Consider the following 11,921-nt stretch of genomic DNA (forward strand, 5'->3'; position numbering starts at 1 on the left):
AATTTAAAATCTTATAAACTTTTTCATATAACTGTTATATTTGAAACTACTCTTGATTAAAGACCTTGACATAGTGTAAAGAATTTTAGTAGATGGGAATGGCAAAGGAGTAAAGAGATTCCAAGCACAGCAAAATGGGATATTACATATCCACTGAATGTCTATTTGACCACATAAAACCTCCAATGACTTCCAATTTGCTCTGTTGGAACAAACGGTGGTTCACCAGACTAAGTAAAAATACATTCAGTGAGGTACGGAGAAGGAAAAGAGATTTTTCCATTTTTCCCATAATACAAGCAAGGTCATTCCTCCATTCCAAGTTGCACATGCTAATTGCTTTCAGAAGATCAGTTCTTTTATTGCATTTTGGTTAATATGAAGCAGAAGAGCACTTCTCTTGGTATGACTGAGGGCAGTCAACACAATGACAGAAAACTGTTTAAAATAAGGCACTTCTGTATAGAGGGATGCGCAAACAGCAAAGAAAATTAATTAAAAGTTGTCTTCTACACAAAGATAAGGCTTTCAGTGTCAGAACTTTAAGTAGTTTTAAGTAACCTCATGCCATTCTACCACTCTGCTAATAGTAACCACCCCAAAAATTAACAGCAATTTTTACAAGAGGATTGTTTCCTTCTTTTGAAGTGGCACTAAGTAACAGCAGTGGAAACCATTACTGGTTGTTTCAAGCTCTTAAAGTGGATCAGTTATTGCACAATAAATACCTCATAGAGGTCAGTGTTTTTGGGGGGTTTTTGTTGTGGTTTTTCTTTAACAAAAAAGCTAGGCTGAATGCATGTGTGTTATTTATAAATTGGTTACATCTGGAAATCTTCAAGTTTCATGATGCATCATTAGACAAAGGAATTAGCTACATAAAAATTTACAACAGGGACATACAAATAAATACAAAACCTTTCAGAAAGCCACAATTTTGTTGATGCTTTAAGAAAAGTAATGAACTAGTTAAAGTGTCTAAGTCTTTATAGATGAACCCAAGGGAAGGTACACATCAGAGAACCAAGTGTTGAATACAGTAGCCTATCTCAGCAGCTTTAACATCTCCTGAAGCAAAAAGAACTTGACACTTCCACCAGCATACGCTGCCCAAAGCAGAATCCCACAGCACTTTGGACTACATCCAACCTTATAGGAAAGAAAAAGCAAGACAAATATCTAAATTAGATTTTCAGAAATGTGTTTGTTATGAATATTATCAAAGTACATACTTAAGTATATCTAAGGCAGGCAAACTGCAGAAATCCGCTCACACGGTGCATTCACACGCAAAGTCATCGCAGAGCACTCTGAAACCAAAAATCACACTGAAACCAAAAATGAAGGACCACTACAGAATGTTCCAAACTATAAACCAGCTTCCAGCACTATCAGTATTCTCTGTATTTAATGAACTTCAATTTTGATCACTTATGTTTCAAGGAGAAAATGCAAGCATAGCAAGGTTTAAACTGACAATGGCATTTCATATGATAAAAATAAAATAAAATCTGGTTCTGGCAGATTCCCAAACATTACCTGTAGTACCAGTTTCATGGCTGTGTATCTTGTTTTGCAGTTGCAGATCTGCTTTGGGGTGATACAGCTGCTAACAACCCACTTACAATTTCTCGTCTTATTTCACCAACAATAGATTCCTTGATCTGAAAGGGATTAGCCAAAGTTTTAAGGTCGGTAAGTTATACATTTAACCAGTGAATAAAACTAAATGATATTGCAGATATGTTTGACAGTATCAACATATGGAAATGTACACCATCAAAAGTCAACTTTTGAAAAATGCAAATGGAAAACTGTAAGAGAGTTTCTCTTGGAAATATAACTGTAACTAATTTTAAAGTCCTTGCAAATCATATAAATGCAAACCAAACTAGATTTATTTTTACAGATGTTAAACGCACTTATGTTTTACACTTAGGTTTATGTTTTTATGAGGAAAACATTTTGTTATGTTTTGTTTATGTTAAGAAGAAAAATATTTCAACTATGTAAAGTTCTGAAAATAGCATTTCAGGATATATACATCAAAAAGCACACCAAATGCACTAGCTTTTGACATTAGTTGTTATCTCTTGCAAAGGAAGGCAGGACCAATCTGCCTCAAAAATTGATTATGTAGTTGGATAGGTCCAAGTCCATCAACATGAGCTGCTGATGTTATATAAATGCAAAGCAGATGAATTCTAACTACAGAGTTTCAACAACAAAGAGAACTTGAGCAGTTGCTCACATCACAGTTGGCCACTAGGATATGACCTATGCCAGCAAAGACTACTTTTCACAGGATTGTGTTAAAGCTTTTACCCATTAAATTTTACACAAAACCCAAGAGTTACTATGAGCAGGCACCGAAGTGTAGCCGAGGCTGGAACAAAGGAAGAGCAGAGCACTAATGGCTACAGTAAAGGCAACAAAGGAGGAAAGGAGGCCAAACACAGTTCTACAAGATCATGTTATGCCAGAAAGGCGCAAGGCATGACAGAGAAAAATAGTGTCAAAGATATTAAAGAAAATACATCAAAGAAAAATAACAAAGATGATCAGCAGGCTGGAACACCTCTCCTATGAGGACCAGCTGGAGAAGAGAAGGCTCTGGGGAGACCTTATAGCAGCCTTGCAGTACCTGAAGGGGTCTACGGGAAAGTCAGCAAAGGACTTTTTACAAGAGCAACAGGCAACAGGACAAGGGGCATCAGTTCTAAACTACAGCAGGGTTGATTTAGGTTAGACGTTAGGAAGAAGTTCTTTCCTGTGAGAGTGGTGAGACACAGGAACAGGTTTCCCAGAGAAGGTGTGGATATCCTCTCCCTGGAAGTGTCCAAGGCCAGGTTGGATGGGGCTTTGAACAACCTGGTGTAGTGGGAGGTGTCCCTGCCCATGGCAGAGGGTTGGAAACAGATGATCTTCAGGGCCCCTTCCAACTCAAACTATTCTGCAATTCTATGAATATGGGCTGCTCACAAGTATGAGAAGGGAACCAACCTTTTTTTGGATCGTCTTCAGGAAGAACTAACAGCCCAGATGTGGTTGCAAGAACCAGGGAAGAGAATGATGTTGGTGAGAAAGCACAGCGGGGTAAATGCCAGAGCCCAGCTGCTAGGTCACTCACAGAAGCACTCATCAGCCCACTTAAGCGATATAGTTTTCTTTCTCTTATGAAAAGGGCAAATAATTTTCTGGCACAAATCTCAGACTAAAGAAAATACTGTTCAGAGTGTCATTTCAAAGTAGCTTTCAAGTGCCTGAGTAGCTGTAATGAACATGAGACTCCATGCCAGAAAAAAAGCCCAAATTTCTAATCCCAGTTTTGCCAGCAACAAATCCCTTCATGTTCTGATGCCCCACCAACACCACGGGAATAATATTTACTCAAACTCAGCCTTCCCACTGGCCCTGCCATGTTTGCGTAGCCCTCTCATCATCTTGCAATTATTCTTGCAACTCTCCCCTTTCCCTGGTGCGTCAAAAGGATTAAGCAACAGCGTCAGAAGGGTGGCAGCTGCATTAGCAACATGCTATTTATCTCTTTTTCTCATTGGCAAGCAACTCAATCCCTAAACCATTAGTGGTAAAGGTCCTCATTTCATTACTACTTCGCATCAAGCAGAAATTCTGAGACTACAATATTACTGGGAAACTGGTTTCCAGTTGGGTTGTTTGCTGATTAACTGACAGAGGAAAAGCTGTGATCCAGTTTACCAATGGCCACGAGTCCCAAGGATGACCACAGACTTACAGAGCTTCAAGCCCACTGTGAATGCAGTAAGGGCTTTGGGATTTAGAAATGCAGGCAGAGGGAAGCCTGCCATGCAGCACCCCAGCTGTCAGGCAGGCCACTGTCCTAAAAGAGCTCCATGCTGTTCTCCCCGCTTTCCTGTTCCTGTAACACGTGGGGTGTGTCTGTGAGTACACTACAAAACAGTCATTCTGTGCCCTTCTCTCGATGGATAGACAAAAATAAACGTCACTTTCCAAAGAAAACTGATAAAAGCTTCCCAAATTCGCAAGTAAATGGTCTAGTACAATGGACAGTCTTGTGGCAAGGCAGAGATCGGGAGGAAAGTGGCTCCTGCTCTATTCTCAGCATTTCCAGCACTTCTGGCTTGACCTTGGTGGACCACCTGAGCCCTCTGCTTCTCACCTTCCTGCCCAGATGACTGACAAGGCCACCCTCCCACTGCTTCTTTCCACTGCCACTGCCTCCTCCTTCCTTTCGAGACTCATCAAGGTCATTCCTGCACGGTGAATGCAGCATCTATTCCTGCAGTGACTCAATCCCGTGTGTGTCATGACAATGGCCAATATTTGCCTTTTCCACTACAAATGATATACTGCAAGGCGCACCTTCGTTTGCTCTGCAGAGGGCACATCCCGCTGCCAAGGCCTCCTCCATATAAAAGACAGAAAGCAGTCAATGAACGTTCCACCAGTATTTTTAGCAGCTGAATGAAATATTGATCATTTGAAAGATGAGAGAATCCGTTCATTGGTGGTACGTATACTATGCTGATACAACACTAGCAGCCAGTATTGCATTAATAACGCAGTATGCCACACCACAGACAGCTGTACAACAGTAAACTAGTGATCTTTCCTCCTATGAAAGAATTACCATTATGGTAATATTATGTTGCTGCTATATAATGAATAATGAACGAAGTGAGAGTGAAATATGCCACAGAGGCAATTCTGGAGACAGATGTTCTTCACCTACTGATGGAAAAATGGGCACGAGGCTCTTCCCAGTCCTCATACACCTGATCTGAGTCTACTCTGCTTTCTTCACTCAGAGACGGTGAGTTTTTATGCTCAAGATAGTAAGGCAAGGAACTTGACACCTGCATAAGGGAAATATGAACAACCAAAAGACATTTTTGATTGATGCTGAGATAACACAGATTTGAATGGAAAGCAGAAAAGGGAAGATTTTCTATGAGATCATCTTTGTCCTATAAAGACCCATTACAGCCTCTTAAAATAGATGTCGTCATACGTTTCTTTAAAGCATAACTTCATTAAATGTCATTTACAATGGGGAACTGTTAGCAAAACTCAAACCTGCACAGCTCTTAAGCAGAACGCTTTTTAAACTCTCACATCTTTTAAGCTGCAGAAGAGCAGAGTGTGAGGGTCTGGTGGCATTGTGACCTGCAAGTCAAGCAGTAAGTGCTTCACGTGATCCTCAGTGGAGGTCAGGCTGTATTTTCACCAAAACAAGAGGGCCACTGTTTGGTGTTTTAACATCGCACGTTGTTGAATGCTTTTCCGTGGGAGTTAGCCCATTAATGCTAAAAGTTACCACCACAGGGTTTTTTAATGCCAGCAAATAGTTCTAGGTCAAAGCTCACATGCATTACAACCCACCCAGGCACACTCTGAAACACTGCCTGGCTTTTCCTTCCCCAACACGAGGTCACACAGCTACAGAGAATGGGAGGAATAAGCAAGTGCTTAACATTTGTGAGTGCATACATCAAGAATGCATGCTACCAGATTTCTTTCTTTTGACAATGAATCTGGAATTCCTTTGCTAACAACAGGGCTTCTTGAGGAAGACGCATTTCAATTTTTGCTGTTCTAGCTCTTTCAAAACACAACATATTTTCCTGACCAGTATTTCACAGCATATTCTGGCTTTGCAAAAACTATCAGGTACTTTGAGCCAATGCATCTTCACTCTGACCTGCAAAACTTTTAATGCTGAGTGTCTGAGCTGATCCAAAATTGGCTGCCAATGAAGTTAAATTGAGGGACAATCTCTCTGTGTGCTCAAATATTTACTAAGTGAGTCAAGCTCAGTTATTTGCTGACTACTCATCTTCGAATAGTAGCCTCTTAGTTCAGTGCAGATTCTTGCAGCACTACAGCGTCTTCAGTGCCACACAATCCAAAGAACAATCTCTGTGCAAAGAGTACACATCTTTATTTGCTATCAATTAATGAAGTTAAGAAGAACTTTCACATAGGCTAACCTCAGAGAAAATATTGACTGAAATAACTCTGTACTTTGAACTCCAGCTCCCTTCATTGTCTCTGCTGCTTTTACAGTACAATTGAATTACAGCTCCTCCCTCCCTCAGTTTCTGCTTTAGCAACCCTCCATGACACCACTCCACTGCCACAGACGTTTTACAGAAGGGCTAGATACAAATGCCATATCCTGGCAGAACAGGCAGCAAAGTGCAAGGCTTTGCTTATTCTCTGAAAATTAGGAAAGGAACCTCTTTAAAAAGGTACGAAAATAAAAAAATGGACCAGAAAGAATTTGGGATACCCAGGAGTATTTTATGACACCTCCAGAACAAGGACTTTCCCAGGACTTTTTCCAACTTTAGCTCCTTTAGAGAAGATGGCAGCAGGAGAGTGGTGGAGGGGGGAAGACATACAAAAATTAAACGCTTGACCTCTGCCTCATTAATTTCTTTGCTTTCAAAGTAGAGATGTAATGATGTAGCACCACGCGCTCCACTATAAAGATAAGCGGTGGTCAGAAGGTGTTCAGCCCTAATGCTGAGCCCAGTAATGATGAGGTCGTCAGTCTGGTGATGCCTCATCACGAACTGACTGGGGTACCTTTCCTTTCACAGGAAAATGCCACTTTCTGTAACTCAGCCCACTGACTCTGCTGGCACTACTGATGGAGCAAGTTGTTATTCAGCATCGTGAGGCTACTTAGTGAAAGTTGGTCTCTATTTCACCTCACTGACAAACTTCACCCTCTTTTAACACCAGTTCACTGATAGTTAATGCTTGTGGTTCTGCGTTACTCTTCGCACTTTATTTATGGAGTTACTCAAAGGTAAATAAAGTAAATATCTTCACATGCTTCCGGCCATCATCATATCTAAGAGCACTCCTTAGTAAAGTTCTATTGCTTCACAGTCCCACTGTCCAAGTGTAAAGTGCCTACACACAGCAAAGCCCACAGTGAGTCAGCCCAGAAAACGTCTCCACTTTGCCAAGACAGACACTCACTCCACTTTTTCATGGGCACTGCCTTTGAGAACAAGAAGTTTCTTTTGCTTCCTATTCCCATTTATACCACTTGCCATAAGGCTTTCTGCCATACCACTGACAAACAAAACATGTAGTTTTAGCCCTGTTTTTTTAACCTGGCTCACAGGAAAAATAACCAAGCATCCTTCACTTTCATTGACTGCCAATAAACCTAGGCCAACAGCATTGGTCCAACATCAGCCTTAAAGTCTGAAATAACTTCTCATCTGACTTCAGCTTGCTTCACTTACACTCCTACAGTCCTTAGTGGTTTGGAGTAGAGGTACTGGGAAAGTACTTTTAACATTTACTAGGGAGCTGTTTCAGAAACAGTATTTCATCAATCAAATTAACTCCAGCCTGTCATTTTAGCAAGTAAACATGACAGGGAAATTTTCACTTGGGTACCTGCAATACTGCTGCTTAACCAAGTGGTAGAGATGGCAAATTCCTTCTCACCCAGACTTATAGTAGCAACTAGCTATTCATTTATGTGCTAACCACTGCCACAGAAAAAAATGTCTGCTGCTTTGCACAAGAATACAACTGTAGTTTGAATAGCTAATGGCAAGATCTGAGCCTTCAGAAATAATGTGGTAACAGTATGGAGCCTTGGCTTGATAGGGAAGAGAAAACCTCTGTGGCTAAGAGTTACACAGTCTGTTCTTCAGGTTTCAGTAAACACTGTTCAAACGTTCTAGATCTCAGCCCCTCCCTCCTCACCTCCCGTATGACTTGCTGCAGCTCCTCTTGCTCCACAGCTTTGTGGATTTCATCAACCGAAGGCATGACAGGAACTTTTTCAAGTTTGTGCTCCACCTCTGGCTTGGAGTCTGCAAGCTCCTCGGAGCTTTCCACCTGCTGTCCAGCACCTACTCTCACCGGGGGAGCTGGCGTTAAGGCAACGGAGGCTCGGTATAACTTCTTGCTGTGACTCTTAGACTTTCCTGTTAGTTCAGAGGATGCAACAGCAGGTTTTCTACCTGCGTGACCAGAGCACACTGAAGAGGAATCAGAGTTTCCATGGGAAAAGATAGACTCTGTACCCTCTGCTGGAAGAGCTTCCAGTCCAAGATCTCCCAGTCCTAAACCTAGTTCAGACTTCAGAAATGACTGCTCTCGAATGAGTTCAGAGACCTAAGGATTCAGAAAAGAAACAGTCCTGAATAAACATATAAAAAAGTCACAGAGAGACATAACTGTGCTTTCTTGTTATTTATTCAATCACTTACTCATTCCCTCCATGTAACAAATACAGCTATAAAATAAATATATGCTTTGCCTTTATGACTGTAACAAAGAGGATCATAAAAAGGAAAGGGCTTTTTTGAAAGCCAACATAAATATGAATTGTGGCATTTCCCCAAGCCACTGACTTGTGCAATAGAAATGCAGACTGCCAGAGCAATTGACAGACACACACGTAAAGGCTTGATTTTGTTTTTCTTTGTTAAAACAATTCAAGTTTGTTCTTTCCTTTCTGCAGTCTTTGAACTATTTGTTTTCAGTAGCATTAAGTGCATAGAAAAATAAGAAACAACTTTCCCCAGAAAACTCGCTGTGTAGCCATTTTATCAACCAAATGCAAACAACATCTCACTTCTAAATATTCCTCTTAAAAACAAACAAGACTTCACAGCTACTTGCAGCTATCGTTAACTTTGCTTAAGGGAAGATGCAGCTGTTCTCAACAGATGTACTCAAGCGAGTAAAGCATTTCCGAGGTTATGTGTCAAATGAGACTCCTGCAACCTTTATGAAGAAATCCCTCCCTGGTTCTTTTTCTCAGTAGAGCATACAGCATGTAACAATTACTTACTGGTTCAATGACATTCAGTGGAGAAGGGCATGATAGATTATCAGCACTTCTGCTTCCATACATACCCTGAAAAATTAAGTCAAGTTAATGCACTGAGGATTTCTTTAGAGCTGTCAGAAGCTTATATAAACATGCCGTGTCTCAGACAACTTTCTGAAAAGCAGAAACCGGGAAACAGGAAGCAAAGCTGGTTGGAGAAAGTTTATTTCAGTCATTTTTAAAGCTAGTCCTCTCCTATAAAAGGTTTTACAAATACAGAGATATTTATATGGTTCAAAGAATGCAAGTTTGGCTTGGGATCATAGTAATATCATATTTTCCTGTTCTTGGGTTTCAATTTTTTTCCCATGACAAAATACTAAAGATGAAGATGTGGCCTGTGCTGCTTCTACAGGAGAGAATTGGCTAAGAAAGAGGAATGAAACCCAGGAAGTACATATGATACACTTGCTTCTGTACTTCTTTTGTTTGGCTGATGACAGAATTGCAGCAAAAAAAGAGAGCAATAGCCTTCCGCTGAGTGAAACAGAAGAGAAAATATATTGCCATGCCACCCAATAAACATATGCAAGTGTCTTTTTATCCTCCCTCTTGTGCTTCTGGGCAGTGCCTGCGGGGGCAGAGCTTCACCCACTGTTTGGCGGGGAGCTGCACAGTCATCTGAAGGAGCTTCAAAAGACAATGGAGGAAAATAAAGGAAGATGACAACTGGATTTTCCTGTTTCTTTGTGCCATTGATTGGCAGAGCTAGAGGAGAAGCACACCTCATTTATGGGGAGAGAAACACTGTGCATTTCTTGTCTCTCTGTCCTCATTTCACAAGTGAGAAAATCAGTGTGGGGAATCTTGTAAAAGACTGTTACCATCCCCCAAAGATTTCAGGCATGAGCACTACCTATCAAAATTGTGAGAATTCAGGGTCACAACAAGGAAAAAGAAGTCGTCACTGATGGAAGAGGTCTGAATTCTCAGACCTAAAATCCCAGAAGATATGTATTAATATATATTAACACCAAGAAAGTCCTTCTGTTCACATACCTTTCCCCCAAGATTAAACACTGACCGAAAATAATAAAATAGGACTCTTGATAATGCACAGAGCATCATTACATTCCCCAGTTATCAGCCCACTGCAGGAGTTTTAATAGTTATGCGTTTTCAACATTACACTGAGAAAACATAACGTTGTTGCAAAATACTCACTATGTGTGTCTGAGGTCTGTAAGGTGAAGACATGTGCAGACTTCTCAGCTGGTCTTCCAAAGCAAGTAGACGTTCTTCTAACTGCATCTCTAACTCCTGTAGCTCCATGCGGACAGACTTTCTCAAGCTCTGTAGCTGATCAGCTTCATATCTATACCAAGCCCATCACAAAAAGAACAAGGGCATTTACTGCACTCAGCTGCACAGCACAACGCGGGAACTGAGCAGGAGAGTCTCATGAGCAAAGGACTTCACACAAGGGACTTCAAAGTGGAACACAGAAAATTCCTCTTTCCTGAAAAGTGAGCTGAATGCCTAGATGGAACAGAAGTCTTTCTCCATTTATAGAAAATGTATCTTGCTTCACAGAGAAAACTAAACAATATAGCATATCACAGAACATTGTCAAAAAATTTCAGCTTTAAGTGCTTAAATGTATACAAGCAGAACAAATCGGTACTTATACATATAACTAATCAAATCCGATTTAAAACCAGTGACAACAAAAATCACAGACCAAGGCAGTGATCACGTATTACTTCTCCTGCTTGTGTCCAGATTTCCAAGCAGTCGCATTGGGCCAGGACATCATTGTCTAAGAAGGTCAACTGATTTCAAACATGTTTACTTCTAAAGTGACTAGTCAAGAGATGATTCAAGTAAAGTAAATAGGTAAGTAGTTTTGAAAATTGTTCAAGATTAGCTGCTCCTGTGACTTATAGCGAGCATGAACATACAGAGCCAGAATATGAATGCCATCTGCAGCCTGCTGAGTGGCCACTGTAAGTCAGAAAAGCAGCTGAATACTACAATGTTCATTCTTTATCTATATCTACAAAGATGGGGGGGAAAAGAAAAATTAAGGCAAAAATCCTAAAGGCTTTTCCCCAACCAATGTTTAACCATCCTATGATAAGTGCCCTTAAAATCTGTAATTGTAAAAACACTTTGGAGAAAGCATGAAGAAAAAAAAACAATTAAAAGAAACAAAGAGGGAAAAATATAGAATGAATAAGTATAAAGAAGAGAGTGAACAAATTTATTGGCAAAAAATCAGTTCTAACCCTGTTCAAATCAAAATTAATAGATTCTAGGGGAAAGAGACACATTTCCTGAAGTACCAGAATATTTTTTCTGGTTTTTTGCTTTTAAAACCAGATCCTTTTACCTTTCTTCTTCTGTCATGTGCTGATAAACTGTTGTCTGTTGACGTAACATAGTTAACTCCAAATCCATCATCTGGGTTCTGAATAAGTTTAGATTTCGCCTTACCACTTGTAGCTCCTGGAAAGTATTCTGAGACAAAGAAAAAACCCACAATATTACATGAAAAAATCAAATTAAAATAAGTCTGAATCCCATAACTACATTTGCCCAGATGTGCCCTTTGAGTCAAGCAGAATCTCAGCAACTTCAGCAGACTACAGAGGCTGCATCTTGTGAACTCGCAACAACTCAAGAAATCAACATTTTTAAATGTATCGTACAAACAAACACATCAAAGGATTTCCATGTACTTAGATTAATTCCATTTAGCATTATTTGCCGGATGGAATCATTAGTTATCTCTTAAGAGCAAAGATAGGGAACTGCCCAAAGTTAGCACAATCTGTGGGACATTTAGGATATTTCTGTGTATTTCATTTTGACTAAGTACCACTATGTGAACAGGGTCACTTACTTCGTAGAGAGGTAGAATGGATGATCTCTGAGTAGTGTAACCAGTGGCAGCTGAAAGATCCTGACCCCTCATCACTGGGTACTAGGAAAGAAACAAATGATTTGAAATGGGAAAAAGTCAGCAAATTCCTTTAAGAAACATACAGGTACTCCAAAAACAGCCCCTTTTAAAATACAGCCTTGCTGGCACTGCAATTCCTGC

The 11,921-nt window shown here is 40.3% G+C and overlaps 1 protein-coding gene across 1 annotated transcript in view; it reads right to left on the bottom strand.

The window, feature by feature from the left end:
• Positions 1-940: 940 nt before the first annotated feature.
• The window catches only part of LOC104277981 (sperm-specific antigen 2-like), a 34,851-nt gene continuing 23,870 nt past the window's right edge, over positions 941-11,921 (bottom strand). The window contains 7 exon segments of the mRNA XM_009874805.1: positions 941-1,131; positions 1,535-1,664; positions 7,741-8,154; positions 8,837-8,902; positions 10,040-10,190; positions 11,208-11,335; positions 11,721-11,801. Of these exon segments, the coding sequence (XP_009873107.1) occupies positions 1,554-1,664; positions 7,741-8,154; positions 8,837-8,902; positions 10,040-10,190; positions 11,208-11,335; positions 11,721-11,801 (951 nt within the window). The 3' untranslated portion in view covers positions 941-1,131; positions 1,535-1,553.

Source organism: Apaloderma vittatum, unplaced genomic scaffold (assembly GCF_000703405.1).
Source record: "Apaloderma vittatum isolate BGI_N311 unplaced genomic scaffold, ASM70340v1 scaffold19228, whole genome shotgun sequence".
Taxonomy (NCBI): Eukaryota; Metazoa; Chordata; class Aves; order Trogoniformes; family Trogonidae; genus Apaloderma; species Apaloderma vittatum.